The 19,746-nt window shown below is 38.9% G+C and overlaps 3 protein-coding genes across 3 annotated transcripts; all 3 read left to right on the top strand.

The window, feature by feature from the left end:
• The first annotated feature begins 124 nt into the window (after nt 1-124).
• On the top strand, nt 125-4,560 carry LOC118455540 (uncharacterized). The gene is made up of 4 exons (XM_087842440.1): nt 125-305; nt 644-681; nt 835-950; nt 3,621-4,560. The coding sequence occupies exons 3-4, from the start codon at nt 835-837 to the stop codon at nt 4,558-4,560; spliced, it is 1,056 nt and encodes a 351-aa protein (XP_087698566.1). The 5' UTR covers nt 125-305; nt 644-681.
• Nucleotides 4,561-6,127: 1,567 nt separating this feature from the next.
• commd1 (copper metabolism (Murr1) domain containing 1) lies at nt 6,128-11,924 on the top strand. Its single transcript, XM_006806810.3, has 3 exons — nt 6,128-6,343; nt 8,518-8,808; nt 11,421-11,924. Exons 1-3 carry the CDS (start codon nt 6,128-6,130, stop codon nt 11,526-11,528), a joined length of 615 nt encoding a protein of 204 aa, XP_006806873.3. The 3' UTR covers nt 11,529-11,924.
• A 3,019-nt stretch (nt 11,925-14,943) lies between these two features.
• LOC102781323 (N-acetyllactosaminide beta-1,3-N-acetylglucosaminyltransferase 2-like) lies at nt 14,944-19,423 on the top strand. Its single transcript, XM_035914838.2, has 2 exons — nt 14,944-15,104; nt 18,200-19,423. The coding sequence occupies exon 2, from the start codon at nt 18,200-18,202 to the stop codon at nt 19,421-19,423; it is 1,224 nt and encodes a 407-aa protein (XP_035770731.2). The 5' UTR covers nt 14,944-15,104.
• The last annotated feature ends 323 nt before the right edge of the window (nt 19,424-19,746 follow it).

Genomic DNA, 19,746 nt, shown 5'->3' with positions numbered 1-19,746 from the left:
TGTGGTCAAAAACCTAAATGTTTTCTTCCTCTTTAGTTGAATTTCTCTCTTTCTGTTATTTTTTTCTCCTCCAAAATGAAGATGACAAATAAAAAAGCAGTTTTTTTCTATTATCACATACTGATTTCATAGTTTTCTACAGACATGTTCAAATATGGTTATGGTGTGCCTACCAATGGGTGGTCACTTTGTTCTCTATAAAAAACCAAAACTTCCCCGGTACTGTGTCTACATTTTTAGCATCTCCCTTTTACACACTTGAAATTAACCAGGAGGTGTGGGCATCGTCTCTTTTTCCAAAAAAGGTAAAGCAATAAAGTTTTTTGCTTTTAGATTTTTAAAATTTTTGCTGGTTAAAATCAAGCTGTTCAACTGCTTTTTGTCATTGTCTATTTTTGTCACCTGTTGGTAATTTCCTTGATTAATATTTTTATGAAACAAAATTTCAAAGAAAGTGCAAAACCGGAATAAAAATGTGATAAACACCATCAATGAAAAGCTGAAAGCTTGTATGCTTTGCATTTCTGCATAAAAAAAACCTGTTTGTCAAGTACTGCAAACTGATTGTTCTCTAAACTGATGAATTAATTTATAAACTAACTATTGATCTACATAAAAAGGTCTATTTGTGTTATTTTAACAGGGGGTTATAACCAGAAGTAGCTGGCAACACATGTGAAGGTAAGTGAGGCATCTCGATATCATGTTAAATGTTTTTGTTGTTTCCTTAAAACATTCACTTGGTTTAATTGTTATGATCGTCATAGTTTATTGGTTAAGACACAACAGTTTTGTTTGTGAAAACCACTGTGTTGTTAAATCTGATCTGATTAGATGGCTGGCCTGTGCTGGCTGGTGATGGTGCCAGCCTTCTTCCTGTCTCCCCCAAACATTTTGGCCGCTGTAAACCAGGACTGGCTCACGGACATTGTAGCAGCCGTCAAGAACAAGTGAGTTGACAAAAGGTTTTTATGTGTGATATTATGTCTAATCACTGCTCTTCTAATCTGCTAGTGCTATTATCGATCTGTTGAGTCACCTGAAGGCAAGACATCTCTCTATGACTTCAGCTTTTATTTCATGTATACTTGTAATTCAAAGTATGTGACTTTATTTTACAGTGCGGTTTTTCTGTTGTTTAAAGCAGCGGTCCCCAACCCCCGGGCCTCAGACCGGTACCGGTTCGTGAGTCATTTGGTACCGGGCCGCGAGAGTTGAGGCTCAGGTGTGAAATGTATAGTTTTCAGGGGTTTTATCGGTTTTCAGCGTTATTTTGTTATCATTAACTCGGTTTTCCTGAATCTTTTCACGCGTGTTATGAATAACTCTTCTATTTTTCAGTAGCGGTACTAGATTTATTTTGTTGTATATTTCTGCGACTACGGAGCCCCGCAGGGGACATGGGAGAAAAAAAAATTAAGACGGACTTTTGCGAGATCTCGCAAAACTAACTCGGGATCTCGCAAAACTTTTGCGAGATCTCGCAAACGTTTTAGCCGCATTCTTCGGACGCTGGCTCGAAGCCGACCGGGCGGTCGAGGCACGATGTGCCGGGAAAGCGGTGTTCCTCCCGGCTGTAGTAGGTCTCGACCTCCCGTTAGCTTCGAGCTAAGAATGCGGCTAAAATTTTTGCAAGATCTCGCAAAAGTTTTGCGAGATCCCGAGTTTGTTTTGCGAGATCTCGCAAAAGTTTTGCGAGATCCCGAGTTTGTTTTGCGAGATCTCGCAAACTTTTGCGAGATCCCGAGTTTTTTTTGCGAGATCTCGCAAAAGTTTTGCGAGATCCCAAGTTTGTTTTGCGAGATCTCGCAAAAGTCCGTCTTAATTTTTTTTTCTCCCATGTCCCCTGCGGGCCTCCGTACTGCGACACCTTAAAGGCCGGTCCGTGAAAATATTGTCGGGCATAAACCGGTCAATGGCGCAAAAAAGGTTGGAGACCGCTGGTATAAAGTGATTATAATGAGCTTTAAATCCTAATAATTATTATTATTATTATTATTTAATTTGCAATAGTATGTTTTAGGTTAATAATGATATCACTATTATTATTATTAATAGTAATAGTAGTAAGTAATTATTAATGAAAATCTATAGAAATAGTGTATATATAGAATACAATGTACACGTACAACAAAATTATGGGTGCTCCATGTCAAGTGTGCAGGAATAACATCTAATTATTAGACAGCAGGAATAAATAGCAAATAAGAGACATATAAACAAAAATAACTTTGGAGAATAAAATAATTGCAAAGTGCTTGTAAGTAGTGCAAAGTAAGATTTGGTCTGAATAAAGTCCGTGTGAGTGGCCTGAGTGATGAGGGTTACTCAGACTGGTGAGCTGGGTGGATTGTTAACAGTACGAACTATCCTTTGGAAGAAGCTGTTTATGAGTCTCGGATTGTGAGTGTGAGACCTGATTGACCTGAGGCCAGGGCTGGACTGAGACAAAAAAATCGTCCCGGGCATTTTGACTAGAGACCGGCCCACCAGGTATTATAGGAAAAGCCATGAAGCCTTTGAATGAAAACAAACGCCGTTGTAACAGTGAAGTACGCTGTCTCGTTGGTATATGTATGATTTCTATACATTTTATATCAGATAAAAACTTTGGTTTTAAGATTCAGACAATTATTTATTAAAAGCGAGACATTTTAAATGAGAATAAGAAAGAAAAGTATTTCTTTGTGCCCCCCTCTCCCTGTTAATGCCCTTCCTGGCCCCCTGGCAAAACTTTGCTAGACCTGCCCCTGCACAGTTACCAGCTGTCAGCTACTTAGAAAAGGATCCTGGTGGTATTTGTCTCTCAGAAACAGTTCATAACTTCAACTCATTCATGTGACCTAAAAGGTAAACCTGTTTCTCCATCACCTGTTCAGCTCTGATGATTCAGTAAGGACGTCTCCTGGTTTCATTTTCATGTTTCCCTCTCACCACATATCCAAACTGACATCATGACCAGCAACTTTACAGCTGTGGCTCCAGCAAACATCAGCTGATACTAGAAATTAATATTAAATAAATTCTAACAACAGCTGATCAAGCTTAAACGTGCTGCTGTTGTTTAGCACGACATCCGCTGGTTTCCTCTTTCTGGTGCAAAGTGGGCGATAAACAAACAAGAGAGAAAAGCCGATCAGCTGATCATTGATCAGTTTCATGATTGAAGTAGCAACAGGAGAGGGAGGGGGGGAGAATGAGAGAAGAAGAGGCAGCTGACAGCGTAAAGAAAACTAAAAATCAGTCCAGCTATGCCTCAAGTTATATATAGTAGATCAATAATTGGACTCCGAGGTTGCTCAGGGTCTTTTGTTATTCATTAGAATAAAATGTACCATAAAATAAACTTGTTTTTTAATATGGAACTTTTTAAAAAAAGAGAAATAAAATAATTTGATGCAGAGGATTGCTTGTTATGTCTAGTGTCCCATTAGTGTCCCATAAAATACATTTTAATCATCTGTGTGAGGCATTTATGGCTCTTTTTTTTCTTTTTCCCTGGTACCCTCAAGACACTCAATGCAAAATATACTTTTACAACTCACTGACAAAGCCCAGATCATCACTGGTAGTCCGAATTTAGTGTGCAGTTTATACTTATTATATTATATTTTTGGCAGGTATGAACTAGGTGATTCCTTCAGCGTGGCTTTGAACATCCCACAGAATCAAGATCCAAGCAGTCTCCAAGAAGTCCTTCAAAATGACCCAGCAGACAGAGTGAGAGGAGCCATTTCACAGGACCAAGTGTACAAAGGCACCAGGGTGGTGGCAGCAACACAGTCACAGGCACTATCACATGTTCTTCATAACATACAACCATTCATAAAAAGTAGTGAGGGTAACGTTCTCGTCATCTACTCTGAAAACTCTCCAATTTCAAATGACAAAGGTATCACTTTGAGCATTAGTGATATCACTCATAACTGGAGCGGTTATGCGTTTGTTTTTTCTAATGTAGCTGATGTTCCTGCTTCAGACACATCTCAGCTGACTCAATCATTTAAGCATCTTGAGATTACCAAACTTGGGCTTAACAACATATATCGTTGTTATGCACCTCCAGATGATGCTTTTCAGTGCACAAGATGCTCCTCGGGGGGAGATGTTACACCCACATGTGTTGCAAACACAGCCCTGTCAAGTCAAGAACAAGGTACAGATGTAGAAACACCTAAACCAGGCCTTGACACTGGTCTATTCAATGACATAGGCAATGACATAGGCACTGGTATAGGGACTGACATAGGCACTGACATAGGCTCTGACATAGGCAGTGGGATACCTCCAGGCTCAGGTAGGGGAAAAGAGGGTCAAATAAGCAAGCTTAGAGGAGGAGGCCGACGTAAAAAAGGAAGCAAGCTTAGACGAGGAGGTAGACGTAAAAAAGGAAGCAAGCTTAGAGGAGGAGGTAGACGTAGAAAAGGAAGCAAGCTTAGAGGAGGAGGTAGACGTAGAAAAGGAAGCAAGCTTAGAGGAGGAGGTAGACGTAGAAAAGGAAGCAAGCTTAGACGAGGAGGTAGACGTAGAGGGAAATGGGGGGTGGCATGGTTAAGGTAAAACAGGTCTGTCAAAGCCTTAAACTCTGACAAGCAACCCAGTGAAGCTGGGAAGATCCTCTGAGAAACTGCATTATTTTTCCTTTTCGTAGATTTAGTTGTTGTTTTTTATGCTAGCATAACTCTTATTTTTTGGCCTTTATAAACAAAATAACTTGCTTTCGAACTTGTCAGTGAGTTAATATGATCATGTCCCACGTCACCTGCTGTTTAAACCTTCAAGGAGCTGCCAGAAAATGTTGGTTTAAAAAAAGAGTAAAATACATTTGAAAATAATAAAAAGAAACAGGACACTAGAAATTAAAAGAATATATCCACTTTAAGAATTTTACAACCTTTTACTGATTTAATGAGCTTTTGTGAAACATTCTTACAGATCTGTGGTAGGAGCAATCGACTTGAAACGTTTGTCTTGAATCATGAATTGGAGTCACAAAACAGGGACTTTGAAGACATTTGACTACTATTTCATTTAGTCAAAGATTAAACATTATCAAAACTTTAATGTTCTGCTCTTCCTGATTAAAGCTTGGCTTGGCATGCATTCTGGTCTCTGTGTCAATTATTTGGAAACTCCTGTGTTATGGTACTATTAGACTTGCTTTGATAAATAAAGGACTGCACAAACTAGAACTTTCTGTACATCCTGAAACCAAATTCCCTGAACTATTGCTCATGACATTTAAAGTTATGTGTTTAATGAACAGAATAGTGCATTGCATATAACATTTAACCATTTTATACATGTTTTCTGTTAAAGCTAGTTTATCAAAATATTACTCCTCAGTCACTACAGTTTGTACTGACATTACTGTTTCACTTTTTATTTCTTTTTTTAGATGGACATTGTTCAGGTGAAATAGGCCAGCTAATCAGTAAAAATGGATAGTCAGACTGCAATGTGATTCAAATGAATTGAATCAATGTCTAAATGCTCTTGATTTAATAATTATGCAGCATTGCTTTTAAAATGCATTAAAGATTTAAATAAATAACACATTTTAAAAAACATGGGATATTTCAGGCCATTTAAAAAATGTCTATATTTTCTCTTTTTTTTCTTCTTTTTTGGCCTCTCTTGACAGTCTATCTGTAAAGAGCTCTTATCTTCTTTTCTAACTGTAGATTTGTCCCTTCTTTTGCTGACACCCTTTCTAGCTCCTTGTTGCTTTCTGAAATTCTTCTCCCATCTTTGTTCCTTTCTTTTAGACACATTGTCTGTAGTTACTATTTAACTTTAGTTCGGTATATATTACATAAGCATGCCTGTTTCACCTTTTTCCCTTCTCAGTGAACACGGGCTCATATGTGCATAATACTCCTATTTATGCTTATGCACACACAAATGTAGAAATCTTTTCAAATCCACACTAATGCGCACTGTCAAAACATCTGATAAAACTCAGCATGTTGCCCGTTTTAACATTTTATCTGGTAAATCGGCCTTGTAACTGAAAATGATTTTTCATAATTTGTCTAGCAAAGCTTCTGATGTTCCCTTTAGGAGGCTTGGATGAAACGATACATGTCGAGCGCTGCCGTCGGAATCTGCAACTACAAGTCCCACAATGCCGTGTTGTACTGCAATTCATGTGACCACGAGAGCAAACATGGCGGAAGTAGACGCGACGAAGTCTCTGAGCAGCTTGTTAAATGGAATCGCACAGAAAGTATATTACAACAACAGCGAGATCACAGAGGAGCTGCTGAAAAGCGAGCTCTACCCCGAGATGTCGCCAGACGAGTTCACAGCTTTGCACGACAAGATGAAAGGCCTTTTAAAGGTAACGCAACACGGCACCCTGCGCTACTGATGATCCTGATGCTGAAGTGGCAGTCGAGACCAAGCAATTCTGCTCTAGCTTTGATTTCACTAATATTCACTTCAGTTTAGGGTTGTGTCTGCGTGATAGTGCATGCTTGTGCCCATCCAGAAATGCACAACACGCAAACAAACGCACATTAACGTGAGAATATCTGTTAAAACGCAACTTGAACATTGTCCGAATGTTTCTCTCGGCCGAACGAAGAAGTCTTCATGAACACGTCTGTCAAATGAACTGTCTTTCTCTTTATGGACGAGTGTCACCATGTTTGGACTCCCAGCATTTAAAGTCAGGACCTGCTGATCCCGCTTTTTGTAGTTTCGATGCTATTTCAGTACTTTGGCCTTGGGTTGCTTCCAGTACAGGTGAAGCAATGATTGAGTCAAATGGGTTACTGGACTCATTGCCAGGAAGAAATTGGAAATTATTATTTTATGTACAAGGCAACATAAGGCTAACCTATGTTGGGGGTAGGGGATGTCAGCTCCTTAACATCTGACAGCATCTTGGACCACAAGTGCTATGTTGTGAATGATGCAATTAATGGTCAGGGTTGATATTTTCACTTGGTGAGGAAAAGCCACACAACTATCAGCCCATCACTTTCATAACTACATGATGCCAAAGACAGCAGCCCTGGTGCATATAAAGCTACACAACTCATCTTTGTAGGAAATTCTGGTGTCAACAATCAGGCAAGAGGCTGACACATAGTAGGTATGTTTCTAAAACAAATTTAGTCGATCTCTTGATGCCCTGATGCAGACTCTTGCAACTTTAAAAAACATAACATTTGATACAGTTGTGGTCAAAATTTCACATACTCTCATCACGGTCATGGTAATTTTCAAAATTTTCAAAAAGAAGAATGTGCAAGAATTTCAGTCTCTAGATGTGCAAAGCTGGTACATACCCTGAAAGACTGGCAGCTGTAATTGCAGCAAAAGGTGGTTCTACAAAGTATCGACTCAGGGGGCTGAATAATTACGCACACCCCACTTTTCAGTTATTTATTTGTAAAAAATGTTTGGAATCATGTTTGATTTTCGTTCCACTTCTCACGTGTACACCACTTTGTGTTGGTCTTTCACGTGGAATTCCAATAAAATTGATTCATGTTTGTGGCTGTAATGTGACAAAATGTGGGAAAGTTCAAGGGGGCCGAATACTTTTGCAAGCCACTGTAACAGCCGTGATAAAATATCTCAAAAAATCTCATAAAAATGCTGTTTAAACAGACTTATTACTTATAACTTTAAATGTTATTATGTCACTCTTTCTTTTTTCTTTTCCTTCTATGTTTTTATCAACGGATTTTTGTTTGACTAGTGTCTTTAAATACATTTAATGTTTTTACTCCATGCTAGGCAGAAATATTCCATTAAATAACAGCTTAACACGTTGTTTTCAGATAAAATAGCTAAATCCTGACTGGACTGTCTTAAATTTAAAAGAATTTAAAACATTTAAAATGTATTATTATTTTTGCAATGTTTAAGGTAAGGGTGACAAACCATTTACTGGTTTGTAATTTTTCCACTGGTTCTTCTCTTTTGTCAATAGGGGGCAGCACTAACATGAATATCCTACTCAGTACCTACAATGCCCAAAATATTTTTTTTTTTGTTGTGGAGGAGTTGGGGGTTTTTTTGTTGTTTTTTTTTTTTTTTTGGAAACAAATAAAGTGCCTGTGAAATGTATTTTTCGGGGCAGATTTGGCCAAACAGGGAAAATACAAATGTCAAAAGTACAGACTGTCTAAATGTATAGAAAGACCGAATACACTGTCCAGTTAAAATGCACCCAAACTTACTTTATTCTTACTTTGGTTACATGGGGCTTCCAACTAAATGTCATGGGGAAAATACTTCTTGTTTTGGAAACAGTAAAGGTAAAAAGAAAGTAAACACTCTTTAAGTTCTAATTTTATATCAAGTCATAATAAAAATAAACTGGTCCTTAAAAAGTCTTAAAATGAAGCAAAGTATTTATTAATATTAGTAGTATTATATAAGTATTAAAGTAAACTGCTTGCCTTTTCATAAAAGCCACCACACGACACTGCTGTACTACAGACTTTAGAGCTCCAGGTTTGTGTTGAATTTCATCGTCCTCTTTTCTGCATCTCTCAGTCCATCGCCACAGCAGACATGGACCATGCCCAGCTGGAGGCCTTCCTCACAGCTAAGACCAAGAAACAAGGTGGTGGTGGCTTGAGCGCTGAACAGGCCGCTGCACTCTCTCGTTTCTGGAAGAGCCAACGAGTTCGAGTTAAGGAAAGTTTGGTGGCTCATAGCCGCTGGGAGCCCAGCCTCAGGGGCCTTTCCTGGAGAGTGGATCTCCAGGCTGCAGCCAGCAGACGGGGAACAGCTCACAGCGGCCCAGTCGCCCTGGTGGAGCTCGAGCTCGGCAGAACAGGACAAGTAAGCTATTGTTCCAGTTTCTTTTTTTCTTTGACACAAACTATCATTCTTAGCTTCCAAGGATGTAGTGAGGTGCTAATTTACGTTCACCTGTTTTCATTTTTATTAAAAATAAATGTGCCACCATAATTAAAACTATAAAGTATCCTAAATGACTTTTCTAATAGTACAATCCCATTATCTCCAAAAGTTGATTCTGTTCATCTGGACGTAGCGTTTTCAGTGGGAGAAACATTTGTCACTCATCCAAGTGACTTCTTCAGTCTCAGCTGACTGCAGGTTTCCCCAATCTTATAAACAGTACATTTGCATAATGACTGAAACCAGCTCACTGAAGGAACAATGGGCTGTGAGGTCAGTTCCTTCCTCGTAATTGTGCAAATTCTCATGACCACTGATCAAAGCCCACTGATCAATGGCCATGAGTACCATTCACAGAGAGTTGGAGAATGGCTGCAATCACAGCATTGTAAGATGGTGAAAGATGTATCCCTAGTGGGCTGGTTTCATGCATCAAGACATACATTCACATTAGAAAAACCAAAACTTTTATATATGCCAATTAATTATGCTTCAGGATTTGAGTTTGTGGATGTTTAACAGTATTTTCTCAAAGCAGAGCTGGAGCACAAATGATCATGTTTTGAAAAGGACATTAGCTCAAGGGGAAAACAGTGAGGGCTATAATATGTTACAAAGGACTGAAACACTATTAAGATGCCTTTAGTAGCCTGAAATCATTAGAGATATAAATATAGGCATACTGAGTCTCAGACGCCACACAGAAAGACTCTAGACTGGATTCAAACCCAGGAACTTCTTGTTGTGGGGTATGGTACTAACCACCGCACTGCTTCTTTACTGCAGCACTCCACACATTTATGAGTTTATTGCTAGCAGTTCAAATGGACGTGTAAGCGCATTTACACAACATAAAGCCAGAGGAGAGTCATGAATTGTTTTGCCCTTTCGATATGGGTGGGACGTGACTATACTCTGTCCAGTAGAGTTTGTCATTTACTGTTATGCAACATCAACTCTAAGTACCCATTTATGATCTGACTGATATCCATTCCATAACTGGTTCTGTAACCTTTGGGGTGAAACGGAGAGGCCATTATGGAACTAACCACACGGTGGTGTCATCCTGTCTAATTAACTACTGCTGAAAGAGCAGGTTTCAGTGTGGCCGTGCTGGATCGCTTTAGTGAGCCTCAGTCCCATGAGAGGTTTAAATTTACTCTGTGCCCTGAACAGTTTTAGAGCTGAAAAAAAGTTCTGTAAAATTGGTAATATTAGCTTACTTTTGTAGTGTATTCAAATGTATATTCAGATTTAGGAAAAGGAGCATTGCCTTCTCCTTTAAATATTGGATCACTGTTGGATATTTGCTTTTTAAACAATTCAATATTGTAATAATAGAAAAAAATCCCAAATCTATACTGCCACAGGCACTTCTACCACTACACAAAGAGACTGTAAAGAATTTGGATCATGTCTATGGCTTTGATTTTTTGCCTATGATTGATTTAAGCTGTTGTTGCTTTGTGAAGAAATCCATTTGTCAGTAAAAGTCATAGGAAATCACATTTACGTTGCTATGAGCCCACATGACCATAGCAACGTGTGTGTGTATGTGTGTAATCAGCAATGTCCAGACTACCAGGATTTCTGGTCCTCTGAGTTTCTGCAACATATACATTATATACTGCATGTATATACATGCAGCTGCATTTTTACGTGCAGCTATGATTCTTCTACCTGCAAGAACTATTCCTGTTTTATCATGAAGTACCCTTGTAGTTCTAGTTCTTGTCACATTTGGAACCAAACTAGGTATGATATATGTCCTCATTGCTTTAGCACCATAGAAAGCTGATATTAATGTGTAGAGTTGATGCTGGTGTCATTTCCTATGACTTGCTGTCTGATTTAGAATGCATAATGACCTGACAGGAAGTGGATCAGTCAACCATGGTGTAAATGCCAAAGCCTGCATGACTGTTTTTCATGTATTTTGGATACAGAATGAAACCTAGTTTAAGATGGCTTAATGTGCTATACCGCTGAGCAGCTGCTGGCACTGAGGAGTCTATTCAATTTGGTGTATTTTTTTCTGCAGGTTCCTAAGCTCAGAGAAAGTAGATCGGCAGACCAGAGCAGCACACACTCTCAATGTGCACAATGCCACTGAACTACTGTTCAGCAGTGTTATTGCCCCATTCAAGTCAATTTAAATGTAGCTAATAAAAGCTCAAAGGCTGAGGAAGAAGGTGGAGGAGACTGGTAACTGGTGAAATGAATTGCTAAGGTGTCTTTCAAGTCTTGAATCCCAGAAAAGGCCTAATGATGCCCATCATCACTGCAGAATCCCCTGTTTTTCTTCAGCTTCACACTAGGAAGTTTTTCCATTTTTAGCTGCAATCACTGAATGATGTGCAGGGAATATTATATTGCTTCCTTCAATAATTATTTATTGATTAAGAAGTAGACTGAATCGTTGTTTTGGAAAATAATATTTAAATTCTTTTTGGAAATATCATTAGTTGCTGACCCATTATGTTCAACCCGTTCACCGGCCTCTAACACCTCCGTTCTTTTGTCTTTCTCAGGACTCAGAGTTTGTGTGTCTGGAGTTTGATGAAACCAAAGTCAATCAAGTGTTGAAGAAGATGGCTGACATCCAGGAGAGCATCGACAGAATTGTTCACAGTACCTGAAAGCACTTCCTGAAAGTTTATCTCAAACAGCAGAGACAGAAAGATAACTGTGACTAAGAGCGCAATGTTGAGGCATAGTTTTTCCACTCACAGATTTATCAGAAATGAAAGTGGCGTGTACGTGTACAGATATACACACCACTATCAATTCTAGTAGATAATACTTGTGGTCGTCCTCTGAGAATAAGTGGTCATTAAAGAAGAACTATTCCTCTTTTTGCAATATAGTTTGCAAAGCTTTGGGATTCTGGGATTATGAGAAATAAGAAATGCGATGAAACTAAAGTGAACAAAAGCAATGTATTACAATATAATTGTAGATATTGTAAAACTAAATAAGAAGTATCCCACGTGTAATTGTTTTTTTATTATTATTAAAAAGCACAGAAAGATTAAGTTGTTTTTTTGTTTGTTTTTACTATTTATATATATTTTTTTATCTCTATCTCCTTCAGCATCACCTTCATGGCCATGGTGTTGGATAAAACTGTGTTTAAACTACATGTGAAGTAATAATTGGAAACTCTTTCAACTGTCTACAGCCTGACAAAACGAAATCAGAAATGTGCAAATTTCATTAGACAGATTCAGTTGTCAAATAAGGATATTATTACATTCAGTTGTTTGTATGAACATGCTAACTGTATCTGGTAGCAAGGAGCGTATTTCCCAAACAGTAATTAGCTAAAAAAAAATTATAACTAATGCTAATCGTGACATCTTCAGTTAAAATGACTAAAGTAGATTTTTAATTGATGTAAAATAAATTACATGGGGTGTATCCTACCAGTGACTGGACAAAGCTGGACTGAAAGATAGCACAGAGGCACTGATCATGGCAGCACAAGAACAAGCTCTGAGCACAAGATCCATAGAGGCTGGGGTCCATCACACCAGGCAAGACCCCAGGTGCAGGCTGTGTAAAGATGCCCCTGAGACAATCCAGCACATAACAGCAGGGGGTAAGATGCTAGCAGGCAGGGCATACATGGAACGCCATAATCTAGTGGGCGGCATAGTGTACAGGAACATCTGTGGGACATCCAGGTACAGACGGACATAAATGGTGGTGGCTAACCAACTGGACATAGTAGTGGTAGACAAGCAAAGGAAGACGGCTGTAGTGATGGATGTAGCGATACCGAACGACAGCAACATCAGGAAGAAGGAACATGAGAAGCTGGAGAAGTACCAGGGTCTCAGAGAAGATATGGAAGGTGAAGATAACAGTGGTCCCAGTGGTAATCGGAGCACTAGGTGCAGTGACCCCCGAGCTCCCAGGCCTCTGGTAGAGGACCCAAGCTTGAAGAACAAAGACTAATATATATATACACACACACACAAACACACAAATATGGATAGTAATCAGGCTCTTATCATATGATGTTAGGTAAGCACAGTAAGCACAGAACAGTCCAAAGGTAAAAGGAGGAAGTCTATGTTACACAGATAAGCACTGCACAATTGTTTTTCCTCAAGCATATAAAAGAAGTTTAGGTTACTTTAAGGCAGTGGTAATAAACTTCAGCCCCGTACATTCTTGGTGTTTCATTAACTCTCAAGAGGAAAAAAAACCTTCAGAATGTCAGTGCAGGGCAGCTGTGGCTACAACTGTAGCTGCCTCCACCAGTGTGTGAATGCGAGAGTGAATGAATAGTGGCATTGTAAAGCGCTATATAAATCCAATCCATTATTATTATTATTATTATTATTAGTGCTTGATTTCCAGTGGCACATCAAAACTGTAATACAAAAATTCAAATCTTAATGCAGGGATAAGGAGAAAAGACTGTTCGTTTCATTTGGTGTGTTTAAAATAACAACGTCATGCTGCAATTCAACCTTTGGTACAGTACTTAATATAGTTTTATACATATTTAAATGTAAACCTGGAGACCTTACATCTTTAAAGACATGTAACATTAAATCATTATACTTTTCTGACGTCTTTTGACCTTTCATTTAGTCCTAAACAGTGTTCTTGACATTATACTACTGTTGCTGCTGCACCACATGTAGTTCTGTAGGATGGATCTGAGACAGCATAAAAGAAGTCTTAACTTGATTCTCCATCTTGCATCAGTCCTAACTATTCAGATGTAATTATTGTGTTTTTAACTGCAGTAACACCAAAAAGCTAGCATTCACATTTTCACAGCAACCACCTCTAGACAATCCATAGTTTAGAGAAAGGCTAGTAAGACTACTAAAAGTCCAACTTAGTATGGCCTGGCCTGGACAATGATTTTTACCAAGTGGTTATTATCCTCATAATAAATGTGAACTGGTGAAATAGTCTGGTTTTTTGACTGACATGACATTATAACAGTATAAAGTAGCTTTAAAGCAATCCATACTGTATATAGTATTTTGGAAGATTCTTTCTAAAATGTCTCGAGGATCCCTGAACCAAAGATAGAGATGGCCAAAGCAAAGATTTGGACCAAAACAAATGAAAAAAATCACTTATTAAAAACTTTCACGTTGATCTTGCAAGTTGGTTCATATATATATATATATATATATACATATATATATATATATACATATATATATATATATATATATATATATATATATATATATATATATATATACATGTGTAACGTTTAAAGAAAACAAACAAAAAAAAGCTGTAACAATGAAACTCGAATACCGTGGCGTGAATATGAAAAAAGATGCTGTTTGAAACAGTTGTTGTATTCTAGATTCCATAAAGAACGTGTGTTGTTTGAACAGTCAGCTGTTGATCAGGGGAAACCATTCAAGTGGTTCGAGTGCAAGAAATCTGCTCCTTTATTAGGAAATTGTTAATTTTATTTTCTTTGGTGTGTCTTTTTTGGGATCAAGGTGACAGAGGAAAAGGTGAACTATGCTGATGTTAAATCTGAGCGACACAGGAAGCATTTCATCTATAAATCAGAATCTGGAGGATTTTTATGCTTTATATATATGTATATATATATATATATATATATATATATATATATATATATATATATATATATATGTATATATGTATGTATATATGTATGTATATATATTTTTTTAATTTAGGTCTGTTTTGCCAGACTTGGCCTCAGAACAGCAACCAACAACCAGTGGTGAATCAAATCTTTTGTCGAGGGTAAGCACGGCCTAAACTTGTATGATTTTTGATTTGCATATACTTTTGTTTCCATCAATATTTCCCAAATGCAATTGCCGGGAATATGAATTTCCCTCATATTCCCGGCACTGAAACATTTTAAGTACTAACTGAACTGCCGGATAGTCTGTTGAGCCTGGGGACCCGAAGCCTCATATCCAGCCTCTTGAGCACGCTCTTGAAATTAGGGAGGAGTCACTACCGGCAACACACAGGAAGGACGGACGCTTCTAGTATTAGCCTTGTTGAGGATGGTACAAAGGAGATATTTGCGAGGTTTGATCATCTCTGATAATTTACGAAGCGCCCGATTCGCAGATTTTAAAGGAGATTCTGAAACGCCGAGATGTGTAAAACGCGTTCCCTCTGCGGGATGAGGACGGTGCAGGTGCCGAAGCAGTAGCCTGATGATAGAGCGAATCTGAAAGGTATGTGTGTTACTAATTTAAATAGCTGCCAGAAATTTCCAGTCTTATGCGGCATGAGAGGACAGTTGTGCGCTCTTCAAGATAATATCTGCGGTCTAAAAGTAGGAATTAAAATAAAAGTGTCGTGAACTTTTCTTTTTGTTTTCTTTTGGTTTTTGCATTTTTGTTTTTCGAGCAGTAATCCTATAAACCTTAGGTGGACAGATGTGTTTAAAAAATTGCACATTATGGTCATTCTCAACACATCATAAGTTCTAATTAAGATAATTGCATTTAATTGTTTTTAACACAAAACCAGGAGACGGCATGGTGGTGTCAGGGAAAAATTTAGCTTGGCAGGGTCAGATGGTAGTCTGAAATGAAGGCAGATATAAGGATTAAGTTGAAGAAAGAAGAATATTGCGCAGAGTTCAGGGAAGACTTGAAACAGGCTCTGTTAGGGAAAAGTTACCTGATGACTGGGAAAGTACAGCTGAATTAGCAGCTAAGAAGGTATTTATCCTTTGGACAGAGGAAAGAGCACAAACAGACTTAGTGGCGGAATGAAGTACAGGGAAGTATTTAAAGGAAGAGTTTAGCAACAAAAAAGTGGGAAAACTATGTAAGTGGAAAGGTTATTGGGACGCTAGGCACACAGCAAAGGGAGAGGTGGCAAAGGAGAAGGCTCATACTGAGTTCGGTGTGAGACTGAACACTAATGAAGAAGAAAAGGACTTATTGATTTTTTTAGACAGCGAGGTTGGGCTGGGACGGATGTGCAACAGGTTGGGGTGTTCCAAAAAGTTGATTCTGTTCATCTGGACGTAGCGTTTTCAGTGGGAGAAGTGTTTCATCACTCATTTCATGATGATGGATTTCCTCGCCTGTATGAATGAGAATGTACCAAGACAGGTTAAAGTGATTAAGGACAGGAATGGAAATGTGCTAACAAGTAAAGCAAGTGTACTGAGAAGATGGAAGGAGTAATTTGAAGACTTCCTGAATAAAGAAAATTAGAAAGGGTGATGTGCAGAGCTGTAGCAACTTCAGAGCCAAACCATGAAACTAAAGGAAGGGGTTGTTAAGGAGAGAGTTGATGATCAGCGAGCAGCCGTATGGTTTCCCCTTTTGTTTGCTATGGTGATGGACAGACTAGACGTCCTAAAGCCATCTACAGACTACCGTCTGATGCTGCCAAGCTACAATTTTTGCAGCAGATGAGGTCAGACACCGTAGACTCCGTAGACTGTGATGTTTACACTGCGATCTGTAGTGAGAGTAGAGAGCTGTCAGAGGTTAGGTTGGAGAGGTTGAGCTGGAAAAATGAAGCCACTAGAAGCAAGACAGACAACAAGTACCTGAATGAGATGGAAACAGGTCTGACAAGGAAGTTGTAAGGAGTAGAGCAAGTGAAGATTGATGAGAAGATTTCTAATATTGATCCAAAGATCAATATTAGAAATGAATATATCAGAGGGACAGCTCAGGCCAGGCATTTGAGACAAAGTTAGAGAGGCAAGTTTGACACGTACAGTGGCGTGACAGTGGATATATTGAATCAGGGACGTTAAATATGGAGCTGCAAGGCAGGAGAAGAGGAGAGAGACCACAGAGAGCATTCATGGATGTACTGAAAGAGGACATACAGAGGACTGGTGCGGCAGAGCAGGATGCTATGAATAGGGTGAAATGGAGGCAGATGTTCCAGTAAAGGGAGCCGAATTAAATATTTCCACAAGCTTTGTTAAAAATAGCACCGATGTGTCACTTTTACTTTTAAAAGTAAAATTTTAGCAAAATAAACTGCATTACAGTAAGATGAATGATTCGAATTTTTAAAGAGTCTCTTATCTTGTTTATTTTCAAATAAAAGCCTTTTATATATTTTATTAAAATGATCTGAAGATAGGAGCATATTGATTGCAGCCTATAATTAGTGAAATGAGGAATGCTTTCATTTTGCTCTTCGCCTATTGGTTGAGAAGCTTGTATTTAAATAATACATAAATAAAATAGGTGCTGTTGCAGCACTAAACATTGCACAATGAAAGTGGGAAGAGCAAAAAGGTTAGAAGGGGCCCAATGCTCCACACCTCTACAAGAGATTAGTGAGGAGGAATGATCAGGAAAGAATAATGAGTTTTCGCATCTTTATAGACCGGACCAGCTACAAAACAGCATTTTAATCCTAAACACCAGGAAAAAGGATAGGGACTATTTTCAAATTGTTCCAATAGCTTGCAATTTATTTATTTATTTTACCAGTATTAAAGTAATAACATCATTATCAGTCAAATTAGTAAGATCGATCTGGATTTTCACCATATTCATCAAATAAGTTTATCTTACTTGAAGGATTTTGTGAATAATTAAGCTCCCACATGAACATACCCGACAGGTTGCACCCTCATTATCAGCTGTAAGCTGTAAATCAGGTTTGACTTCAAATGAACTTTAACAGACTGTGCGTTAGCTGTTTTGTTTTTGTTTGTTTGTTTTCCCAGTGTGATGAGCGTACACAGATGCATGCAGGTTTATTTACTACTTGAGTCTCTTATTAAAAACTCCAGCACTGAGATAACCATAAACATTGACTGTTAGATCAGTTATCTGAGTAATGCATGTTTATCCATATATAAGCTTTGTAAAAGTTGAAAAACACAACCTACCAAATATATACTGTAGGCGTACTACTACCAGAGAAACAGTGACATCAAGTGGTACGTATGTAAATTTTATTTATGAGCAGGCAGTACACAGATTGGTGTCATGTGCACTGCTGAATTGAAAATGTGTGACTCCTGTCTGTCAAGATGAGCGGAAAAATGTTCGCAGGCCATTCCTCGAGGATTAGGAATGAAAATGGAGCTTTGTGTGCAGCCAGTCACAGCTCTAAAACAAAACCAGGGGAAATTAAGCTCGCCACTGGCCTGCTGTCACAGATTTGTTCAGTTTTACTCCTGTTAGCGCCTTCAGGCTCAACTTAATAGTCTCCATGTTTCCAAGTGCTCCTTTGTATCCTGGCTTTGTTGTAAGTTTGCCTGTAATGCAATGACACTGCAGATGTTTTTTTTCCTCTATCTTTTTGAAAACAGAATATCTTTTCTCATGTCTAGATGCAGAGGGGAGGCAGCGTGGCTCTATGTCGCCATAAAATAAAGGCTTTCTGCTACATGATGATGCTTAACGTCTTCATCTGTGTCGTGATAAGCGTGTCATGGAACCTTGGACACAAGAGAAGTGGCCATCACAAAGTTCACATCCCATCCAAGAGGTTTTGGAGTAAACACATACTGAATGAAACCTTCTGGAACAAGGAGCAGCAACGCTTGGACTTCATTTACAACCCCAACTTTAACTCTGTATTCTCCAGCACGTCACGCAACACACTGCCAGATTGGCTCAATGACACTGGACCTCTGGACCCGTGTGAACCGGACTACAGAGTGCCCAGGCGTATCTTTGACTACAACTCCCTACCAAAGCAATTCCAGGACTTTCTTTTGTACATGCGTTGTAGGACATACCCTATGTTAATAAATCAGCCCCATGTTTGTAGTGAAAAACCTTTCCTACTGCTGGTTGTCAAGTCCTTGATCTCTCATTTTGAAAGGCGGCAGACCATTCGTGAAACTTGGGGACAAGCAGGAGTCTTAGCCAACCAGACTGTGGTAACAGTGTTCCTGCTAGGCAACGTCTTGTCGTCAGACCACTTCCCAGACTTGCAGGAGTTACTGAGTCATGAGGCAAAGCTTCACAAAGACATACTTCAATGGGACTACAGAGACAGCTTCTTAAACCTAACTCTGAAAGAGGTCCTCTTTCTGGAGTGGTTTACCAAACACTGTCCTCAAGCTCGGTTTGTTCTTAAGGGCGACGACGACGTCTTTGTGAACACCTTAAGAATTGTTAACTATCTGGAAGGCCTGCCAGAGGGTGAGTCCAAGGATTTGTTCATAGGCGATGTTATAATAAATGCTGGGCCACACAGAGACAAGAAACTTAAATACTTTATCCCAGAGAGTGTGTTTGTGGGTAACTATCCTCCCTATGCTGGCGGGGGAGGATATCTGTACTCTGGGGAGTTGGCGATACGCCTACACAATGTATCTCAGCAAGTAGTGCTGTTTCCCATTGATGATGTATATACTGGGATGTGTCTCAAGAAGCTGGGTCTTGTTCCTGAGAACCACAATGGCTTCAAGACATTTGACATTGAAAAGAAGTATAAAGACAATCCTTGTATCCACAGGAACTTGATGCTGGTTCACAGCCGAACTCCACAGGAGATGTTAACGATTTGGCCCTTCATTGTCCAACCTGAGCTGGACTGCCAGTGAAAGCTTTATTAATGGCTGTTTGCAATACTGAGTTCGTCAGTCATTTTCAATCCTTCCTGTCAATGGAAAATTGTACTTAGTAGTCAGTATAGTCTTTTAATTATATAAGTTTGCATATGGTAGAATACTGCATGTAATCATTTGTGTTTAGAAGTATATAGTTGGTGGCATATTGAAAGAATGTCTCATCCTAGGAAGTCTGTAACAACAGTGTGTACTTTCCAGGGTGTTCTGGCATTCACCCCCACATCCTAGGAGCATGGGAAAGGTCGTACCTTGTCTTATTGTTTTACGGTAGGATAAACGTAGCTATGTCAGTTTTA

Source organism: Neolamprologus brichardi, chromosome 6 (assembly GCF_056152115.1).
Source record: "Neolamprologus brichardi isolate AB-2024 chromosome 6, ASM5615211v1, whole genome shotgun sequence".
Classification (NCBI taxonomy): domain Eukaryota; kingdom Metazoa; phylum Chordata; class Actinopteri; order Cichliformes; family Cichlidae; genus Neolamprologus; species Neolamprologus brichardi.
The sequence above is the reverse complement of the archived record's forward strand: the minus strand, read 5'-3'. Positions and strand labels throughout refer to the sequence as shown.

Coding starts and splice junctions, on each gene's coding strand:
- LOC118455540 (XM_087842440.1), top strand. CDS start 835: ATGGCTGGCCTGTGCTGGCTGGTGATGGTGCCAGCCTTCTTCCTGTCT. Junction 951..3,620: donor GTAGCAGCCGTCAAGAACAA/GTGAGTTGACAA, acceptor TATTTTTGGCAG/GTATGAACTAGGTGATTCCT.
- commd1 (XM_006806810.3), top strand. CDS start 6,128: ATGCCGTGTTGTACTGCAATTCATGTGACCACGAGAGCAAACATGGCG. Junction 6,344..8,517: donor AGATGAAAGGCCTTTTAAAG/GTAACGCAACAC, acceptor TGCATCTCTCAG/TCCATCGCCACAGCAGACAT. Junction 8,809..11,420: donor AGCTCGGCAGAACAGGACAA/GTAAGCTATTGT, acceptor TGTCTTTCTCAG/GACTCAGAGTTTGTGTGTCT.
- LOC102781323 (XM_035914838.2), top strand. CDS start 18,200: ATGCAGAGGGGAGGCAGCGTGGCTCTATGTCGCCATAAAATAAAGGCT.